Here is a 23,457-nt window from a genome sequence, read left to right as displayed (position 1 = left end):
CTTGCTATGGCTTCTGCCATTACCTTTGTAAAGGTTCTTGGAGCTGAGGAGATCCCAAAAGGGAGACACTTGAATTGAAAATGTTGAATGTGTCCCTTTAACTCTATGCAAACCTCAGGAATTTCCTTGTTTACCTGTGTATCGGGACATGATAATAGGCATCCCTTAAGTCTATTGTGGCCATTACTGCGTCCTTTTTTATAAGCTTTACTGACGACTTTAGAGTTTCCATTTAGAATTTTTGGTACTTGACAAATCTGTTTAGGTATTTTAAGTTTATTATCACTCTGGATTTCCCATTAGTTTTTTTTTACAATAAAGAGACGGGAATAGAATCCTAGTCCTATCTGGTCTTCTGGGACAGGTTCTATTGCGGCCAAGCTTAACAAATCTGTTATGTTGTTTTTTAAGGTACCAATTTGACATGTAGGAAGGGTAGTAATAACAAATTTTTGTGGAGGGGGAGAGATTAGCTCTATTCTGTAACCCTCTTCTACAATGTTTAATATCCACACATTGTTTGTTAAGTGCTCCCAAGATTTTTGAAAGGAGCTGAGCCTTCCTCCTACTGGTATGGCGTCATTGTTTGGTATTGGTGGAGGAGGATTCTGCTCGATTCAGGTTGAAAAGGAAATTTCTTCCCCGCCTCCTTTTGCATAGCTACACCTTCCGAACTTCCCTTTATCTTTCTTATTTTCGGGTTGATAGTGTTGGTCACGAGAAAACTGTCTTTTTTGTTTGTATCTTTCTTCTGGGAATCCCCTTTTCCTATTAGTAGCCTTCTCTAAGATTTTGTCAAGGTCCGATCCAAAGACGTATTGACCGTGGAAGGGGAGCGTGATTAGTTTATTTTTGGAAGTAATGTCTCCTGACCAAGCTTTAAGCCATAAAGCCTGTCTCGCCATGTCAGATAAAACGGCTGTCCGAGCGGACAGTTTGACTCTGCTGCTGCGTCTGCTAAAAAAGAGGTTGCCATCTTCAATAAGGGCAAGCTCTCCAATATCTGGTCGTGTGGCGTTTTATTGACTAGTCGGATTTCTAGTTGCTCTAGCCATAAGTTTAATGTTCTTGCTACACAGGTTGAAGCTACTCCTGGTTTGAGAAGGGCCGCTGTTGCCTCCCAGGTCTTTCTTAAAAGACTTTCTGCTTTCCGATCTAGCGGATCTTTTAGTTGTGCTGAATCCTCAAAGGGTAGAGCTGTATGTTTAGCCACCTTAGCTACTGGTGCGTCTACTTTAGGGATGGTTTCCCAGTCAGTGCAGTCACCTGGGCTAAACAGGTAACGTCTTTTAATCCCCCTTGGAAAAAAGGATCCTTTGTCTGGTTTCTCCCACTCAGAACATATCAAATTCTGGACACTATCTGGTACTGGAAAGACTGCGTTTTTCCTTCAAGGAAGCTGGAAGATTCTGATTTAACGACATTGGATGTGCATTCCTTACAAAGGGGTTTAGACCCTATATTGGACAGTCGTTTATAGCAGATACCACATTTTCTGGCTTTCTTAGTGGTAGTAGCTGAATCCTTTTCTCCCTGAAAGGTAAGGGAGGGAAGGATGAGCAGACCAACCCAGCATTACATAGACATGTGCCTGAGAGCAGGCTACTCACAGTCCCTGGATTTGTTGCAGGCTCGGTTCCAGAGCCCGGCGTGAGGGGGTGCTCATCTTGACTTCCGACAGCTTCCAGGGTGCGCACTCCTAATAGGAAAAAGCCGCGCTGTGCAGGGCGCCATTCTGCAGGTCCTGTGGGCTTTTATAGTCTCCTTTGCCCTTCCAGGACCTGCGGCGCATGTTGATGACGTCAAGATGCTTTGGCTCTGCCCCCCGCCGTCTGACGTCACCCGCCTGCCGGCCGGAAGGGACACCTTCTAGTGCGATCCGCCACAATCTTCTTTTCCCTCTGCATTAAGTCCCCCTGGACCACCGCAGAGGGGATCTTCGCAGGGGGGCATATGACAATGCGCCCGAGCACAGGCTTACCCGAAGGAGGAGGGAGAGCTGCCCTGCAGATCCGACCTATGCCTGGAAGAAAAACAGGTGAGCCCAGCTAGAGTTCCATGTACCTCTCCGGCTTCCTATCCTGATGGGACAGGAAAAACACAGGCGATGGAGGGAGGGGGTGGGGTTTTTAACCTCTCTGTGTTTTTCCTGTCCAATGAGAAGGAAGTCAATCTCAGGATGTGGTGTCATGGAGACGACTGGGGAAAGGATATTTCTCACCATTTGAAGAGGAAAACATCCCCACTCCTCAGGTCCAATGCCAGGCTTGTGGGCCTCTAGGGTTCCAAGGGATTGGCGCTTCCTGAATCACCCGGCTCCGACATTATGTCCAGACACTGGATCCTGCACAGCACTGTGTGCGCAAATGTAGAGCTGGCTGCCTTCTCCTGCTGCCATTTGTAGCATGCCTTGGCCTCCTTTTAACTGTAGGCTGAAAAGCCTAATCCAGCCAGAAAAGGTGCCCTCCCCCTCCAGCCTCGCGCCACCGGAAGTGACGTCATGACGCCGGAAGAGGCTCCATCCCGGCACGCATGCTCAGAGCCCACCCTGACTCGCGGTTGCCATTTTGGATAAGGGACGCCAGACACCCCGCTGCACCAGACCTGGAGCCGCCTGAATGCGGCCACAGCGGCTCCCCTTGATGTTGGGAGGAGGCAGGAGGAAGACAGGCTTCAGGGAGCTGCTCCCCAAGGAGACTGATGCTGCATGGGATATGTCCCTTCCTGGTGAGGTAGACCTGGACCTTCCCCAGCCCCCTGGTGTGAGGACCCAATGTAGGAGCAAGAGTTCTCTAGGTACCTCCTATCCGGGGGACAGGAAACCTGAACTCAGGTGTGGTGGGGGTGTGACCCTTTTTATCTCGTCAGGTTTCCTGTCCTGGATGGGAGGACCTAGTCGCATGGGTGCTGTCATGGGTGAGGGGAAAAATAAATCCAGCCAGCAAAAGAAGCAATATGGATAATAACAGTACATTAGTAAGTGCCTTGTATTAACTTCTTCTACATAATAAATAATATTTGCTGAAGCGAGACAACCCCTTTAATGGGTAAAGTAAAGATTGACAAGAAAAAGTTAACTAACTTTTCAATGGATTTCAGAGGCTTTTGTCACGAGATAACACTATGCCTTTTGCTTTTAGAGTCAATTTTAGCTCGGCTACATCTGTACTTAGTTTTTCTTCTGTTTTAATACTTAAAAAATGTAAACTGATGGATTAAATGCCTGAGATCGGTATTATTGCTGATCATAGACATTAGCCCTGGGTATCTACTGTGTGAAACAGCAGAACGCCAGCGGCTATGGTGACTGTTCTGCTCTGGAGCGGGTGCGACCTTTAAAGACTCAACATTCGGAAGTTGGGAAGGAGTTAAAGAGGTTTTTTAGGACTTTGATATTGATGACCATTATCGTGATGCTCAGTTATGCTCCTTTAGCCAAATACTACTTTATCAGCTGGAAAATGCTTTATGTAAAAATGATACTGCTACTATTTCCCAACTAAGTATTATCAAAATTAAAGTATAGTAGTTGGGAAGTGCTATTTTAAGAGGGATTCCCATTGATAAAGTCATGGAACATCACTAGGAAATTTCATCAGTTGATGATCGCTGGTGGTCTGAACACCGGAAAGTGAGGTTCAGTCAGCTATGCTGTTGTGACATCACAGGTGGGTTTTAATAAAAGGTTATATCACAAGTTTGTGTGTCAGATAACTGCTATGACATCACAACTGTTATAGTAAGATAAGCTGACTAAAAATGGGTTTTAGTCATCACAACTGTGTTGCTGTGAGGTGTGTTGCTCTCTCCCAGAAAAGCCTGCCGGAATTCAGACAGGAGGTGTGAAAGTAGCCTAAGTAGCTATCACATCACAACAATCTTTCTGGGTAGGTACCTGTACATTTGCTTGTGCTATTTGACAGCGAAATCACAGCCCTAAAAATAGTTCTGTGACAGCAAGTGTAACCTCAGCATAACCATATTAGTGAATGTAATTTTAATTTATAATTGATAGAAGAGCATTTCCATTTTAGAAATTCCTTAATTTTGCTGATCTGCAATCTGCACACATCACATATAACAGCGTTAATGAAGACAAAGAACAATTTCATACAATTAATCAGAAAAAAAGACTTACCTGGTCATACTGCAAGGCCCTGTGGGATAAGCTGGCATACTGGAGACTTAAGCGACTCTTATCTTGAACTGCATCTTTTAGTTCATTTTCCTAGAGAAAAATGACACAAGTTATACTCAGACAGGCAGTTTTGTTAAAAGAACTTGGATCACCATACTTGAAAAAGACAGTAAAGAGCAATGTAGATGTGAAGTACATGTTCTGGTACCTTTTAAGGAAGAAGGTATATACAGTTTTACAGGAGATCAGTGGTTCTCAACTTTTTCATGACAAGTACCCCCTAGTGACAAGAGGTTTGAACCTGAGTACCCCCAAGGAAATGAACAGTGATAATGTTAGCAAAAAAGGCTATTCTCACGCTGCTGTCTTAGGCTCTGTTCTAAGCCTATGTTCCTTTATATTTGAAAGAAAGATTAGCACAGCATGCAACATTAATCATACTGCCAAAATTACAGACATCACATTACTTTTTAAATTACATTCAGCACTACCAAACATATAGGAGAATACAGTACTACATATCTCTTACATCCAATGACGTCTCCTATGATATTTCTGTTCTTTTTCCTCATCATCTCAATTCAGACCAGAATGACATGATGGCAGAGGTTGTCACACAGACTTTTCATGACAAGTACCCCCTAGTGACAAGGTTCGAACCAAGTACCCCCAAGGAAATGAACAGGTGATAAATGTTAGCAAAAAAGGCTATTCTCACACTGCTGTCTTAGGCTCTGTTCTAAGCCTATGTTCCTTCCACAGAAAGAATAGCACAGCATGCAACAATAATCATACTGCCAAAATGACAAACATCACATTACTTTTTAAATTACAGCACTACCAAACATATATGAGAATACAGTATTACACATCTCTTACATCCAATGATGTCTCCTCTGATGTTGATGTTATCTTTCCTCATCTTCTCCATACAGACCAATATGAAATTATGGCTTCTTTCAACCATGCCTTCTCTTTGCAAAGGTTGTCACACAGTCTACTTAGGTTCCTACTTTTCCATCATCCTCCCCACCTTTTGAACATTCCATCCTGCCACCCATAATACTGTGTTCTCCAACATTATACTGCAGATACAGATGGTCCCCTTGAAAATACTAGTACCACCTAGATGGTATCCCCTTCAATATATATTGCCACACAGTGCCCTAAAAAATTATTGCACCCAGCAGCTTTGTAAGCATAGTGCCCCACCACCACCACCACCCAAAGTAATTGTGGCAACCTGATACTGTGCCAGGGTGCCGACACAGTGCTCCCAAAAATCCCACCAATAGTAATAATTAACTCCCAGAGTGCCCGTATTAGTAATAGTGTCCCAAATAGTAATAATGTCCCCCATTGTGCCCCAGAAGTAATAATGCCCCCACAGTGCTCATAGAAGTAATAATGTTCCCCACGGTCTACCAGTAATATAAATCCCCACTATAATGCCCCCAGTGGTAACAATTCACGTTATAGTGTCCCCAGTAGTAGTAAAGTTCACCATAATACCCCCAATAGTAATAATTCCCTCCTATATGCCAGTAGAAAAAGATGCCACACTATAGTGTCCCTAATAGAAAAAAATGACCCCCTTATAGTGCTGCTTGTAGTACTAATGACCTCTTATATTGGTACCAGTAAAAATAAAAGACCCTTATAGTGCCCCCGTAGTACTAATGCCCCCTTATAGTGCCACAAGTAGAAGAACATTGCCCCTTTATAGTGCCCTAGTAATGCTAATGCCCCCTTATAGTGCGCCCATTAGTACTAATGCCTTCTTATAATGTGTGCCATAAAACAAAAATGCCCTTCTATAATAAGTGCCATAAGACAAAACTGCACTGTTCTACAGCAGCCTGTATTACTAATGTCCCCAAAGTTCCTCTCCATTTATAATAATGACTCCTCACTCCCTATAGCAGCCCAACAGCATGCTGCCATACAAAACAAACCCCCATAATACTCACCTCCATGCCGCAGTCTCTGATGGGGTGCCAGGCCTCTACCGGTCTGTGTCCTGAACTGCTTGCAGCCCGGTATAGGCAGTCATGATGATGATGATGAAAACATCATCACGCCGCCTGCCTCGGACTCTGATAGGCTTCAGGCCTACTGCATGTGGCCTATCAGAGTGAACAGCAGGGCAAAGAGACATTGCTCCTGTGCCCCACAGCAGCATTCCACTGAATTGCAGTAATGAGGACAGCGATATGGTTAAATTTTGGGAGCCCCTCCTGCATAAGGCTAGCTTCACTGCCTAAATGCCCGTCGGCCCCATTAACTATGATGGTGACTGACTGAGAGCCGACTGCAACCCGGCAAATATTTCCAGAATTGTCCAGACTAAAACTGCTGCATGTACACCTTAGGTTATGCGTACCGCAGGTTGAGAATCACTGTATTAGATAATTGGTGATTTTTGGTCACAGTAATTCAATCTCTTTATGATAATCATTAGTTTATTGACGGGGGAAAACATGGTACATAGCAATGTTTTCTGTGTTGATAAATTCAAAATGATATTTTTTTGCCATTATTTTGCTCACCTTTATAGGCATTGTTTTACATGCTGATTAGACACTAATTAAAAATTCAATCACATTTCCTTTGCATTATTTGGTTTACTTTACAGCATCAAAAATACTGTAGTATCCCTGAAAGTCCCCCCCCAAAAAAAAAAACTGCTATAAAGTAGATTTTTTAAATATGCCATAACAATACTGCCATAAAGTAGTTGCTAAGAGCAACACAGTAACTCAATAAAATCACCATTAAGAAGTTAGTTATTACTGTAGGTTCATATAGTAGCATACAGATCGCCCAACTAATACCACTGTAAAATGGCTAAAATACCCAAAATACCACCATAAAGCGCCCCAATAGTGCTGCTATAAAGTGACTGTAAAAAGTCCTAGTATAAGGATGGAATTAAACTGAAATGGGTGAGATAATTGGATGTTCAGTCCTGTGGTCAGCATGAATCCCTGACTCTGGAGTCTGAAGGAGAACATAAGTCGATGGAAGCTCTGGAAAGTGGAGGATCCAATACATTTGTCCTTTTCACCCCTTCTGTAAAATGGCTGTGTGTAATGTTTATATATATATATATATAAATATATATAGTACAGACCAAAAGTTTGGACACACCTTCTCATTCAAAGAGTTTATTTACTTACTTTATTTTCATGACTATGAAAATTGTAGATTCACACTGAAGGCATCAAAACTATGAATTAACACACGTGGAATTATATACATAACAACAAAAGTGTGAAACAACTGCAAATATGTCATATTCTAGGTTCTTCAAAGTAGCCACCTTTTGCTTTGATTACTGCTTTGCACACTCTTGGCATTCTCTTGATGAGCTTCAAGAGGTACTCACCTGAAATGGTTTTCACTTCACAGGTGTGCCCTGTCAGGTTTAATAAGTGGGATTTTTTGCCTTATAAATGGGGTTGGGGCCATCAGTTGCGTTGTGGAGAAGTCAGGTGGATACACAGCTGATAGTCCTACTGAATAGACTGTTAGAATTTGTATTATGGCAAGAAAAAAAGCAGCTAAGTAAAGAAAAACTAGTGGCCATCATTACTTTAAGAAATGAAGGTCAGTCAGTCTGAAAAATTGGGAAAACTTTGAAAGTGTCCCCAAGTGCAGTCACAAAAACCATCAAGCGCTACAAAGAACCTGGCTCACATGCGGACCGCCCCAGGAAAGAAAGACCAAGAGTCACCTCTGCTGCGGAGGATAAGTTCATCCGAGTCACCAGCCTCAGAAATTGCAGGTTAACAGCAGCTCAGATTAGAGGCCAGGTCAATGCCACACAGAGTTCTAGCAGCAGACACATCTCTAGAACCACTGTTAAGAGGAGACTGTGTGAATCAGGCCTTCATGGTAGAATATCTGCTAGGAAACCACTGCTAAGGACAGGAAACAAGCAGAAGAGACTTGTTTGGGCTAAAGTACACAAGGAATGGACATTAGACCAGTGGAAATCTGTGCTTTGGTCTGATGAGTCCAAATTTGAGATCTTTGGTTCCAACCACCGTGTCTTTGTGCGACGCAGAAAAGGTGAACGGATGGACTCTACATGCCTGGTTCCCACCGTGAAGCATGGAGGAGGCGGTGTGATGGTGTGGGGGTGCTTTGCTGGTGACATTGTTGGGGATTTTTTTAAAAATTGAAGGCATACTGAACCAGCATGGCTACCACAGCATCTTGCAGTGGCATGCTGTCCCATCCGGTTTGCGTTTAGTTGGATCATCATTTATTTTTCAACAGGACAATGACCCCAAACACACCTCCAGACTGTGTAAGGGCTATTTAACCATGAAGGAGAGTGATGGGGTGCTGCACCAGATGACCTGGCCTCCACAGTCACCGGACCTAAACCCAATCGAGCAGAGTAAAGGCAAAAGGGCCAACAAGTGCTAAGCATCTCTGGAACTCCTTCAAGACTGTTGGAAGACCATTTCAGGTGACTACCTCTTGAAGCTCATCAAGAGAATGCCAAGAGTGTGCAAAGCAGTAATCAAAGCAAAAGGTGGCCACTTTGAAGAACCTAGAATATGACATATTTGCAGTTCTTTCACACTTTTTTGTTATGTATATAATTCCACATGTTTTAATTAATAGTTTTGATGCCTTCAGTGTGAATCTACAATTTTCATAGTCATGAAAATAAAGAAAACTCTTTGAATGTGAAGGTGTGTCCAAACTTTTGGTCTGTACTGTATATATATATATATATATATATATATATATATACACACACACACACACTGCTATATATTTTCAATTGTTTCCAATAAACACGATCAAGGAATGCAGTCAGCTGTGTGCATCCTGGCTTACCGTAAACTCATCATTTTACTACCAGCATGAGTTGCCAACCCTGGATAGATTGTTTGCCAGTCTAGATGATTAAGTCACCGCTTTCTCTAACGCTGCTGAGTGGACATCTGCCCAATTCCATTTGTACTCAACCTATCAATTTACTACATGCCGAGCTGCAAATTGCCCCATAAGAGCTCAGTGTTTTCTGACCTCTCACCAATAGCGAGAATAAGACTGTACAGTCATCTGGAGCATTTAGTGTCTCAATATAAATTATTAGCCCTGAATGATAGAAAAGATTAGAAATTTAAAATAGTTTAAAGGTTGCACATTTAGTTTGAAACACATGCAGAATTAAAGTCTATAGATTTATTAAAATATATTCTAAAAGGGTCATAATTCATTTTTGTAATACACTTTATTAATTTATTTTACTGTTTTAGTGACTTAGTAGGATCCTAACGGTCAGGTGCCTATAGCACTTTGGAATCCATACCTGTACACCACTGACAGTGTACGGGTGTATGGATTTCATGTGGGGCCGCAGTGAGCGCTGTACAGTCGTGGCCAAAAGTTTTGAGAATTACATAAATATTGGAAATTGGAAAAGTTGCTGCTTAAGTTTTTATAATAGCAATTTGCATATACTACAGAATATTATGAAGAGTGATCAGATGAATTGCATAGTCCTTCTTTGCCATGAAAATTAACTTAATCCCAAAAAAAACTTTCCACTGCATTTCATTGCTGTCATTAAAGGACCTGCTGAGATCATTTCAGTAATCGTCTTGTTAACTCAGGTGAGAATGTTGACGAGCACAAGGCTGGAGATCATTATGTCAGGCTGATTGGGTTAAAATGGCAGACTTGACCTGTTAAAAGGAGGGTGATGCTTGAAATCATTGTTCTTCCATTGTTAACCATGGTGACCTGCAAAGAAACGCGTGCAGCCATCATTGCGGTGCATAAAAATGGCTTCACAGGCAAGGATATTGTGGCTACTAAGATTGCACCTCAATCAACAATTTATAGGATCATCAAGAACTTCAAGGAAAGAGGTTCAATTCTTGTTAAGAAGGCTTCAGGGCGTCCAAGAAAGTCCAGCAAGCGCCAGAATCGTCTCCTAAAGAGGATTCAGCTGCGGGATCGGAGTGCCACCAGTGCAGAGCTTGCTCAGGAATGGCAGCAGGCAGGTGTGAGCGCATCTGCATGCACAGTGAGGCAAAGACTTTTGGAAGATGGCCTGGTGTCAAGAAGGGCAGCAAAGAAGCCACTTCTCTCCCAAAAAAACATCAGGGACAGATTGATCTTCTGCAGAAAATATGGTGAATGGACTGCTGAGGATTGGGGCAAAGTCATATTCTCCGATGAAGCCTCTTTCCGATTGTTTTGAGCATAAGAAAAAGGCTTGTCCGGAGAAGAAAAGGTGAGCGCTACCATCAGTCCTGTGTCATGCCAACAGTAAAGCATCCTGAGACCATTCATGTGTGGGGTTGCTTCTCATCCAAGGGAGTGGGCTCACTCACAATTTTGCCCAAAAACACAGCCATGAATAAAGAATGGTACCAAAATACCCTCCAACAGCATCTTCTTCCAACAATCCAACAACAGTTTGGTGAAGAACAATGCATGGGACCAAAACTTTGACATTTTGGGTCCATGGCCTGGAAACTCCCCAGATCTTAATCCCATTGAGAACTTGTGGTCAATCCTCAAGAGGCGGGTGGACAAACAAGAAGTGATTATGAAAGAATGGGTTGCTATCAGTCTGGAATTGGCCCAGAAGTTGATTGAGAGCATGCCCAGTCGAATTGCAGAAGTCCTGAAAAAGAAGGGCCAACACTGCAAATACTGACTTTTTTCATAAATGTCATGTAATTGTCGATAAAAGCCTTTGAAATGTATGAAGTCAGTGTAATTACATTCCACTACATCACAAAACAACAACTGAAACAAGGATCTAAAAGCAGTTTAGCAGAAAACTTTGTGAAAACTAATATTTGTGTCAATCTCAAAACTTTTGGCCACGACTGTACAGGCAGGAGCACACAACACTGCTCTTGCCTATGCCCTTTGCTCTGCTAAAGCCTTGCAAATGTTCGTTCATCGGCTGGTGGACATCTTTCATCAGGATAAATGAGGCTGGATTATCAGCAGCGCATCCTTGTGTAATTAGGGATGCACTGCTGATAATCAACAGAACGACTGTGGTAGTTATTTTTCTTCCCGCATTCAATTTACATTGGCCTGTGTAATGTTCTCATCCTTCAGCACTCGCTTGTTCGATCCTTTTGTGGAAAGCATACTTGGCTGCAAAATGCGAACCACAGACCTGCTGAAGTCAACGGGACCACAAAAAATGTGGATGCAGCACGGACAGTATCTGCAATCTGCGGACTGCAAAATACATTACACAGGGAATACTATCACTGATAACACCTCCCTGGTATACATACTGTAACTTGTTCCATAAAACTATACATCTTTTCTACATAGTTTAGACACATATAAAGGCACTTTACACTATTTTTCCAATCAGTCTTCCGGCTACTATTTGCCTTATTTTTTAATATGTGCCTATATTTCCTTTTAACTTTTATTGTGCTGATTATTAAATCTCTTCCTAGACCATTAAACTATTCCCATTAAAATTACCTTACACTGTAAAGGGAAAAGCTAGAGCTGCAGCTCTAAGTTCTGGAGTGTGCGCAGAGAGCGCACTGCAATGTCAATAGCTCTAAGTTCTCGGACAGGCGCGGGAATTGGTGGACAAGTATGGACGTTATTCGAAAGGAGGAGGAGGTAATTAGAGGAGGAGAAGTAAAGTATTGGCACCAACAGTAGCGCAAATAAGAAATAATAGTTTTGTATAAACCGTGTCGCTATATTTGATAGGACAATGGCGTTGACATCATAGTAGGAAACTATAAAAGATCCGTGCCACGCCCATCAAACGCTCACTGTCCGATCCCCTGAAGACACCAGAACAGCTGGCGAAACATGTCGGGGTGCAGTGTTTGAGGGACTCTTTTTAGCACAGAAGTGCCGCCTGAATGTTAGGGAGAAAATGATTAACCTTATGTGGTAGAAAGAAAGTAAATTAGGATTGAGAGCCTGGAGACAGTGCGCGGCTACCAGACTCTCACCATATCTCTACAGCACTAAGAATAACAGTGCTAGAAAATAAGATTAAGAATAACGAGGCGGCACACTGATAATTTTAATGGGAATAGTTTAATGGCCTAGGAAGAGATTTAACAATCAGCACAATAAAAGTTAAGTTTCATAAACGGAAATATAGGCACATATTAAGAAATAAGGCAAATAGTCAGAAGACTAATTGGAAAAATAAAACTATACATCACTGCTCAGCTCCTCCTGCTCTATGACATGCTGCCTGCAGACTGCACTGCATATGTGGTGACAGGTCCTCTTTAACAAGAAGCACAGCTAGTATGGTATACAGCTCCCTAGTTCATTAACGCCTAATGATATGTTTAATGCAGTATATTTCTCGACCTAACAGGAGATACAAACTGAGATGGGCTATAATTCAGCACTGACAACTGACAGAAAGGATTAGTTAAGCCCAGTGTCTGTGTCCTTCAGTAAGGCCTGTTACAGAGGGACTTGCAGCTTGGCACGGCTGAGAACATTGGCATTCAGAAGGTCTGCAGCGGCCAGCTTTCCTGTTACTTATCACTCTGCTCCTATAGTTGGCCATACAATGAAGTAGGCCGCCGACTGCCATACACATTACACTGAAGTAGGCCGCCGACTGCCATACACATGTCAGTTTACACTGGTCGTTACAGTGGATTAAACTGGCCATACATATTCTGTGAAACTGGGCATCCATAAACTTCGAACTAAAGATTTTTCGTCTGACAACCTGGCGACAGTTTACAACAGACGATGATGATCTGTCAAAGGACGGCTAAAATGATCGTTTGTTGTTAAATTCCACCGAATAAACAATTTTTTGGGTTTAAAATCACCTGTTTTATACTAATGTATATGGCCACCCTAAGTCAGACATGTCTCTGGTGCTTTCAGTGGCAGTTTTGGACATTACAATGGCATTTTAGGACTGTTAATAAGAAAATGCTATTCTGTGCCTCGCTTTGTTTAACAGGACGTATCCTAGGGCAGAGTTAAAATGTCATGCAAATAAGAGAACGCAAAAAGACAGGACTGAAGATCAGATGGCAATGCATGTAAAAATAGGCTTAATAACTATGGAAGGGGATGGAATGTACCTCTGCAGAAATCTACCGCTGCCCACAAAGCCTACCTTGGAGGTGCGTGACATATGCGGTGTAAGAAGGTACCTGGAATCATTGTGGATGGAAGGTATGTGTCACCAAGGTTCCTGGCCTCGGTGAAGTAAGAGCTGGGTGGGTGACTACTCCCCATGTTCCAGGCAAGGTTTCGCCAGGTATAAAAACCAGCCAGCACTGCCAGGTATGTGGCTTTACCTCCCTCTGACAGCGGAGCTCAGGAGTCTGTGTGCTGTGAACTGAGGTCTGTGCTGGGATTTGAGGTTTGAGCTGGGCTGGAGGACTCAGGCCCCTCTAAAGGCGAACAGGCCGCCTATGGGCTTGATGAGGCTGAACTGCTAACAGGGTGTGAATTGACACCCAGGAGAAAAGCTGACTTTTATTGTTTATGGACTTCCAATTATCTGCATTTTGTTATACACCAATGTGTGAATAAACAGTGCTGTTTGATTCAAGAACTATGTACTTTGCCTCTATACTGCATCCGCTGGTCCTAACTACCAGAGAGAATCCCCCCAGCGTTCTCACAGGGCACAACGTCTGTCATTACTGAAGTGAGTGCAACTGATGGCCTGTCAATGTATGCCCAAACCTGTGACTGATGTATCGGATGCAGTTTATTGATTGGGTAGTGTTATTTGTACACTGTATGTCTGAATTTATTGGGCACTATATTACACCAAAAGTAAATAGAAGGTTCTGCACAGGGCAACAGTCGGCTGGCACTGCCATAACAGTCAGTGTGCACAGATAGGTGGGTGACATGCTATGGATACGGAAATGGCTGCTATACAGTGGGTTGTTATCTGTATTGGAGGTCACCATGAGAAAATACTGCACAGAATAAAAGAACACTTCATGGGGATAACTCAAAGATTTGTGAATATACATATGTATGATTTTAGTCATATAACAGGATTGTCTACCGTATTAGTAGAGTCGCTCATTAACCCTTACCACAGCAACTGACCCCTAGATGCCCATTTCATAATATGAAAAAATCTTTAAGAAATTCTGTGGGCCAAAAAAGATTCATGCTGTGTATTGAGCAGTACTCAAGTGTATATATACATATTGATAATCAAATAAATGACGACAAGCGAGGACTTGACGATTTATTCCATTAAACAGTCAAGCTTTAGTGATTTTGGGCCACTCATACATATACATCCAGTAATAGTCATACAAGTCACCACTCAATAAGAACACAGCAGACTGGAAATGAGAACACCCAGCACCACATAAGTGGAGTCCAGCTGGAAATTCACAGCCTGCCCATCATACAAGCGATAGATCCTCGCCTCCATACATAGTTCCTTAAATCAAGCACCCCTTTACCTTATAATATATAAGCTGCATCCTCCGGTCAGGCATGAGAGAGAGGAACACACACACAGTCTCCAGCGTGCTATCTCTCAAAGCATATGCGTAAAGGGCTGGATATGAAGATACACAGGAGGAGGATGATTTGTGTAGATTAATGTAATGTGACAATACTGCCTGGGTAACCAAGTTCCACATTGCCTGGAGTAAGGCATCTGTTTGTGTTCTATGTTTTCCCCTTTCACCAAGTATATCTTCCTGTAACACCTTTCACCCTGCTTTACGAAGAACACATCCAAATGACTTAGCAGATATTGTGTGAAGGCAAAAGAAAATATTTCCACCAGGGAAAATCTACTAATATCCTTTCATGTATAATCCCTCTTTTCAGATCAAAGGTTTGTTAAAATATTCTGCTCCCTAGGTTAAATTTGCACTTAACACTTATTATTGCAATTTCTTCTACTCACTAAAAGATGTGAGCAATTCCTTTATGAGATATAGATGTAGAGAGAGAGAGAGAGACAGGAAGAGAGAGAGAGATTTCAATCTAATCCACATTACGTTATCGACAATGGGGAGAATAAGATTGGATTTCTTAATTTTTGTGAGCACCATAATTGACCGAGTTGAGGTAATACAATTTATGAAAACTACAGATAAGTTGTGTGGTTCCTGCCCTATTCCGTCCACCATGCCAGGAGTTTTCAGGTTTACATGAGGTATTTCCCAATGACGATGTCGCTCATGCTGTAAACCGTGTAATGAAAGGGGAAGAAGACCTAAAACTGCCCTTTGCCTTGAACTTTACTTGCAGATGAAGAATGCCAGTGCCATTTCAGCACTAATTTATAGCGAACAGCTCCCTCATTATCAGGCTCACAAGAATATTTGTTCCTATGTCACAGGAAATTATTTTCTGCCAGACATTTATGCAGCTAAATGTACTGAAAGATGAGGAGTAAAAATAGCATCCTTATCTACAGCCCAATTATTGTCTACATTGCAGATGGAAGTCTTAGAATTTATCTGCGGCTATTACATGCTGCATCGAGCAGAGTATGGCATGAAATTTCTACATTGTAAAGCAGTTTCCACCATACCAGTCTTCCAACCCAATCTACACATTCTGAAGGCCTTTCCTGTCCATTTGCCGGCTCGGCAGTCTTGTGCCAGAGTAATATCACAATGGTCTTCATATAAATAATTATATCACCAAATAAAATAAATCCTCACACGTGCTTCACCGTCAGCATGTAGAATTTTTTACTTGTTGGTAGGAAACTAGGTCAGCCGATGCTCTGAGAGAATTTATTTTTTTTTTCAGACTGGGAAGAACCGTGTAAAATGCCCAGAGAGACAATATCTGCTCAAATCCTTATGACAGTAAGGTTTTATGCAGAAACATCTGAATGTTAAATGCACACTTTCTACTATTACAATGCAGCACAACTGTTTCTGGAAAGATTATAATACCGTAATATAGAAAAAGCATGAATAGTATAAGATTGGCATAATCTGTCAGAAAAGGGTTAAATCAGTCTCAAGCACTTGCAATGCAAAAGACTTGAAACGCTACGGTGCCATCAGTTGGGTAACTGACACGGTGCTGCCTACTTGTCTGCCGGCTTAAGAATTTAACTGCAAGGGCCCCCTGGAAAAGTCTGCTGTTCCCTGATTATAAAACTGCATACCATTAGTGTATGAAGCACTGTACAAATGCTACCAGGCTCAGACTCCCCCCCGTAGGTCCCGTCTCCCACCCCGTGCACAAGTGGCACATGGCACGGCAAACTGACTGCACTACATACAGATAGACAGCATACAGCATCTCAATTAGCCTGAATTAAGACTCTTTGTAGATGCAAAAAACTACTCTGTTCATTATTATAGATACACTGGGTGGCTGAAATGACTGATAGACACAGAGGCAGGAAAGCCATGTTCCTCCTTCTCTAGGGACTTGCCTTCTTGATGTTGCTGCAGGGGCCTTCCCACGTCAATTTGTTTGCAGTGGGGTCTGGTAAAATTAGCATTTAGCCGTACATTGGTTTAAAGAAGAGTTACTCTATGACACCAACAATGCCCAGATACAGAACAGTTACGCAACAGTGAGTTAAGAATAGTTACCCTACCACACCAACATTGCCCAGACACAGAGCAGTCACCCAGTAACACTGGATTAAGAACAGTTACCCTATGACAACACCATTGCCCAAAAAACTACGGCACTCCAAGTTCTGCTATATGAACTTCTTATTTATTTTGTTGGCAGGATAGGGTAAATGTTCTTTAACCTAGTGATATTGGGTAACCGCCCTGTGTTTGGGTGATGTTCGGGTGATAGGGTAAATGTTCTTCAACCTAGTGATATTGGGTAACTGCTCTGTGTCTGGGTGATGTTGGGGTGATAGGGTGAATGTTCTTTAACCTGGTGATATTGGGTAACTGCCCTGTGTCTGGGTAATGTTGGGGTGATAGGGTGAATGTTCTTTAACCTGGTGATATTGGGTAACTGCTCTGTTTCTGGGTGATGTTGGGGTGATAGGGTAAATGTTCTTTAACCTAGTGATATTGGGTAACTGCCCTGTGTCTGGGTGATATTGGGGTGATAGGGTGAATGTTCTTTAACCTGTGAATATTGGAAAACTGCCCTGTGTCTGGGTGATGTTGGGGTGATAGGGTGAATGTTCTTTAACCTGGTGATATTGGGAAACTGCCCTGTGTCTGGGTGATGTTGGGGTGATAGGGTGAATGTTCTTTAACCTGGTGATATTGGTAACCGCCCTGTGTTTGGGTGATGTTGGGGTGATAGGGTAAATGTTCTTTACCCAGCTGATATTGGGTAACTGCCCTGTGTCTGAGTGATGTTGGGGTGATAGGGTGAATGTTCTTTAACCTGGTGATATTGGGTAACCACTCTGTTTCTGGGTGATGTTGAGGTGATAGGGTAAATGTTCTTTAACCTGGTGATATTGGGTAACCGCCCTGTGTTTGGGCGATGTTGGGGTGATAGGGTAAATGTTCTTTAACCTGGTGATATTGGGTAACTGCTCTGTGTCTGGGTGATGTTGGGGTGATATTGCAAATGTTCTTTAACCTGGTGATATTGGGTAACTGCTCTGTTTCTGGGTGATGTTGGTGTGTTAGAGTAAATGTTCTTTGTCCTGGTGGCCAACGTTTCATTCTATACCTAGACCTTGTTCATGGCCTGGTTTTATATATGGACAAGAATAAAGAATATCAAAGAAAACACTTTTAGAATGCTGTCACGTAGAATAATGCTTAGTAGTTATAAAATGTCACACGATTCCAAAGCGGCGATTATAATGTAATTAGTACACAATAAAGAACATGGTTATTGCATTGTAGAGAAATTCACGGAGCGATTCATGGTAGGATAGTAATCTCTTATCAGGTAAGTTAATAGGATGTCTCGGGGTAATGGACTTGAAGCCGTCTTGGAGCAAGATGATAGGGACTTTGAAGATCCCTGTGGGTTTGAAATGAACATGATATACCAGCAGGTAAGCGTCACAAGTATATACAGGCAATGGGTAAGCTGCCCTGAGTGGATATGTGAAGTAGATTTCCTTATAGTCAAAAAATAACAAAAGAAACAAAAAAAAAACCAAGTATTTACATCAAATACTATGAATTATTTATATCAGTTATCAGCAGAGTTGTCATAACCAGGTAACAGATATTAGGTGGCATATGTGTTGGAGGTGTCAGTAGTTTAGTCAGAAGCATAGATAGCTTAATACTGGTGTGGGCAGTATGTATATGGATTGTAATAGAACTGTAAAATGAAACTCTCCGGGTGAGTAGCTTGTAGTAAAAAAAATAAAAATATACAGGTCCTTCTCAAAAAATTAGCATATTGTGATAAAGTTCATTATTTTCTGTAATGTACTGATAAACATTAGACTTTCATATATTTTAGATTCATTACACACCAACTGAATTAGTTCAAGCCTTTTATTGTTTTAATATTGATGATTTTGGCATACAGCTCATGAAAACCCAAATTTCCTATCTCAAAAAATTAGCATATTTCATCCGACCAATAAAAGAAAAGTGTTTTTAATACAAAAAAGTCAACCTTCAAATAATTATGTTCAGTTATGCACTCAATACTTGGTCGGGAATCCTTTTGCAGAAATGGCTGCTTCAATGCGGCGTGGCATGGAGGCAATCAGCCTGTGGCACTGCTGAGGTGTTATGGAGGCCCAGGATGCTTCGATAGCGGCCTTAAGCTCATCCAGAGTGTTGGGTCTTGCGTCTCTCAACTTTCTCTTCCTAATATCCCACAGATTCTCTATGGGGTTCAGGTCAGGAGAGTTGGCAGGCCAATTGAGCACAGTAATACCATGGTCAGTAAACCATTTACCAGTGGTTTTGGCACTGTGAGCAGGTGCCAGGTCGTGCTGAAAAATTAAATCTTCATCTCCATAAAGCTTTTCAGCAGATGGAAGCATGAAGTGCTCCAAAATCTCCTGATAGCTAGCTGCATTGACCCTGCCCTTGATAAAACACAGTGGACCAACACCAGCAGCTGACATGGCACCCCAGACCATCACTGACTGTGGGTACTTGACACTGGACTTCAGGCATTTTGGCATTTCCCTCTCCCCAGTCTTCCTCCAGACTCTGGCACCTTGATTTCCGAATGACATGCAACAGTCCAGTGCTGCTTCTCTGTAGCCCAGGTCAGGCGCTTCTGCCGCTGTTTCTGGTTCAAAAGTTGCTTGACCTGGGGAATGCGGCACCTGTAGCCCATTTCCTGCACACGCCTGTACACGGTGGCTCTGGATGTTTCTACTCCAGACTCAGTCCACTGCTTCACAGGTCCCCCAAGGTCTGGAATCGGTCCTTCTCCACAATCTTCCTCAGGGTCCGGTCACCTCTTCTCGTTGTGCAGCGTTTTCTGCCACATTTTTTCCTTCCCACAGACTTCCCACTGAGGTGCCTTGATACAGCACTCTGGGAACAGCCTATTCGTTCAGAAATTTCTTTCTGTGTCTTACCCTCTTGCTTGAGGGTGTCAATGATGGCCTTCTGGACAGCAGTCAGGTCGGCAGTCTTACCCATGATTGCGGTTTTGAGTAATGAACCAGGCTGGGAGTTTTTAAAAGCCTCAGGAATCTTTTGCAGGTGTTTAGAGTTAATTAGTTGATTCAGATGATTAGGTTAAGAGCTCATTTAGAGAACCTTTTCATGATATGCTAATTTTTTGAGATAGGAATTTGAGGTTTTCATGAGCTGTATGCCAAAATCATCAATATTAAAACAATAAAAGGCTTGAACTACTTTAGTTGGTCTGTAATGAATCTAAAATATATGAAAGTCTAATGTTTATCAGTACATTACAGAAAATAATGAACTTTATCACAATATGCTAATTTTTTGAGAAGGACCTGTATATATATAGCCTACAGGGAGGCGTACATTGTGAGGGTCACGAGGAAATAGAGAGCCCTAGAAGGTAAGTGCCACTGAAAAGTAGGGGGTGCCACATGTTAATAAGCAATGATATATTAGTATAGATAGAGGGTACTGGCCGACATTACAGAATTTCAAAATCCCATCAGAATGTGCTACAAAAGACCACAGAATCTTAAAGATAGACACTGGGTCTCTCAAACCCGTGATAAAACAAACTACACTGGCACCCAGAAAAACAGGAAAGTACCCATGCCTCAACTGTGCAACAACCTATTCCACACCACTTTATTTCCGCCATGCATCAAATCAACCAACTCAAATTTCAAATCCTGGAACAAGTACCTCCCGCAAGACGTGGAGACAACCGGACTGCACGTCTGAAACAACGTGAAGCACATTGGATATTTGAACTTAACACTCTTACACCACGGGGATTGAATGGAGACTTTGACTTCTGCATTTCATGATTAATCACCATATTCTATTGATATGATCTCTATATTACATAACTGTATAGCTCGCGTTACTAAAACTATGATGTTCCTTGTTATTAACCCTATTTACTCTTATTTTCCAAAGACGAAATGATCCCAGTCAGCCAAGTAGTATTTATTCAATTAGTAAGTATAGACCTAAGATTATAGACTGTACTGTAGATTAATGATGATTGAATGAAACTGTAATATCCTAACCCATATATTACTCCAATTTATCAATATCTGCAATTATGTCACATTTACCTTCCTGGTCCCAAATGGAAGTTTTATTGAACATATGATTGATTTAACCACTACCTCCAGATCCATGTAGTCCCCAACATCCTACATATCACAAGACAAATCCATACTACATGATAACATCATACCTATAGGCATTGCTCTCTTCTCAACATAGAAATACATACACATACTCTCTTTTCAGGACAGTATTGAGGCTGCTTCTTATCGCTGTAAGGTTTAGCCACTCACCCTCTTTTCATATAAGCACCATATACAGGGGCGTAGCTAAAGGCTCATGGGCCCTGGTGCAGGAATTCAGCTTGGGCCCCCCTTCCCTCAGTGCTTTGTGGCCAGGGGCAGGGGTGCACATTGCCTTCGTGCTGCCTGAGGCGAAAATTGAAATGACACCCCATCCTCCCCGTGCCAAACTATTAACCTAACCCCTTCCCTCCAGCCAGAGGTGTAACTTGACCTGCATGCACTTTCTATAATACTGGTGACTTCTTATGAGCTACAGGGGTCTATGGGCCCCATCAAGCTCCTGGGCCCGGTAGCGACTGCTACCTCTGCACCCCCTATAGCTACGCCCTGACCATATACAACCAAACAGCAATCATACATAAGCCACAGTACGCCAGTTTCCATACTGTGTCTCAGAACTCTACTGCGCATGCGCCCTTTCCCAATGACATCAGACGCCCAGCGGCACGTGCCACATCGCCGCTCTCATAAAATCCAGGCAGTTGAATGGAGTATACACGCCATCCTGCATACTAATCGCTACCATGACTAAGGTATGTACCCACTGGCCACCAATGCGTCTACAGCCAGTACCCTCTATCTATACTAATATATTATTGCTTATTAACATGTGACACCCCCTACTTTTCAGTGGCACTTACCTTCTAGGGCTCTCTATTTCCTAGTGACCCTCACAATGTACACCTCCCTGTAGGATATATATATATATATATATATATATTTTATTTTTTTACTACAAGCTACTCACCCGGAGAGTTTCATTTTACAGTTCTATTACAATCCATATACATACTGCCCGCGCCAGTATTACGCTATCTATGCTTCTGACTAAACTACTGACACCTCCAACACATATGCCACCTGATTATGACAACTCTGCTGATAATTGATATAAATAATTGATACAATTTGATGTAAATATTAGATTTTTTTTGTTTTGTTTTTTGTTTCTTTTTAGTTTTTTGTTTTTTTTTACTAATAAGGAAATCTACTTCACATATCCACTCAGGACAGTTAACCCATTGTCTGTATATACTTGTGACACTTACCTGCTGGTATATCATGTTCATTTCGAACCCACAGGGATCTTCACCATCCCTATCATCTTGCTCCAAGACGGCTTCAAGTCAATTCCCCCGAGACATCCTATTTACTTACCTGATAAGATATTAATATCCTACATCAACCATAAATCGCTCCAAAGAATATGTTCTTTATTGTGTACTAATTACATTATAATCGTTGCTTTGGAATCATGTGACATTTTAGAACTACTAAGCATTATTCTACGTGACAGCATTCTAAAAGTTTTTTCTTTGATATTCTTTATTCTTGTCCATATATAAAACCAGGCCATTAACAAGGTCTAGGTTTAGACTAAAACCTTGGCCAGTGGCTACAATATAACCTTATCCGGATGGATTGAAAACAAAACAAAATAAATAAGAAGTTCATATAACAGAACTTAGAGTGCCGTGTTTTTTTCCAGATTTATATGTATCCATTTTACCACTGAGCACCGTCCTCATCTTAGAGGTGTGCCGTTCAAATCTCTTCCTTAACTCCAGAACAGACACCCTGACACACCAACATCGCCCACGCACAGACAAAGAATACCCAACAACACCAGGACAAAGAACATTTACTCTAAAACACGAACATCACCCAGACACAGAGCGGTTACCAAATATCACCAGGTTAAAGAACATTCACCATATCACTGCCAACATCACCCGGATGCAGGGTGGTTATCCAATATCACTAGGTTAAAGAACATTTAATCTATCGCCCCAAAATCACCCAGACACAGGCAATTACCCAATATCACCAGGTTAAAGGACTTTTACCCTATCACCCCAACATCATCCAGGTACAGGGCGGTTACCCCAAAACACCAAGTTAAAGAACTTTTTCCATATCACCCCAATATCACCCAGACACAGAGCAGTTCCTCAATATCACCAGGTTAAGGAACATTCACCCTATCACCCCAACATCACAAAGACACAAGGCAGTTACCCAATATCACCAGGATAAAGAATATTTACCCTATCACCTCAGCATTGCCCAGACACAGAGCAGTACCCAATATCATCAGGTTAAAGAACATTTACCCTATCACCCCAGCATTGCCCAGACACAGAGCAGTTACCCAATATCACTAGGTTAAAGAACATTTACCCTATCCCCCCACCATCACCAGGTTAAAGAACATTTACACTATCACCCTAGCATTGCTCAGACACAGAGCAGTTACCCACTAACATTGGGTTAAAGAACATTTTCTCTATCACACCAGTATCTCCCAGACATAGAACACTTACCCTGCCCAGAGACACAACATACCCACTACCACATCATCCCCCAGAGCAGTGATCATACCACACCTGGTATATGGTATGTACCTCCCAGCTGAAGGGCAGGCAACATATCACACCATCCCCATCCA

General features: G+C 42.1%; 1 protein-coding gene across 17 annotated transcripts in view; it reads right to left on the bottom strand.

The window, feature by feature from the left end:
- Positions 1-23,457, bottom strand: part of RIMBP2 (RIMS binding protein 2) — a 683,237-nt gene that overhangs the window by 392,281 nt on the left and 267,499 nt on the right. For all 17 annotated transcript variants that reach the window (XR_006387405.1, XR_006387406.1, XR_006387407.1 and 14 more), the window contains one exon: positions 4,139-4,228. Coding sequence is in view for 12 of the 17 variants with exons in the window: in XM_044275630.1 (XP_044131565.1) it covers positions 4,139-4,228 (90 nt within the window). In the remaining 5 variants the exon portion in view is untranslated. The remainder of the gene's footprint in view (positions 1-4,138; positions 4,229-23,457) is intronic.

Source organism: Bufo gargarizans, chromosome 1 (genome assembly GCF_014858855.1).
Source record: "Bufo gargarizans isolate SCDJY-AF-19 chromosome 1, ASM1485885v1, whole genome shotgun sequence".
Lineage (NCBI taxonomy): Eukaryota > Metazoa > Chordata > Amphibia > Anura > Bufonidae > Bufo > Bufo gargarizans.
This window is presented reverse-complemented; position numbering and strand designations above follow the sequence as displayed.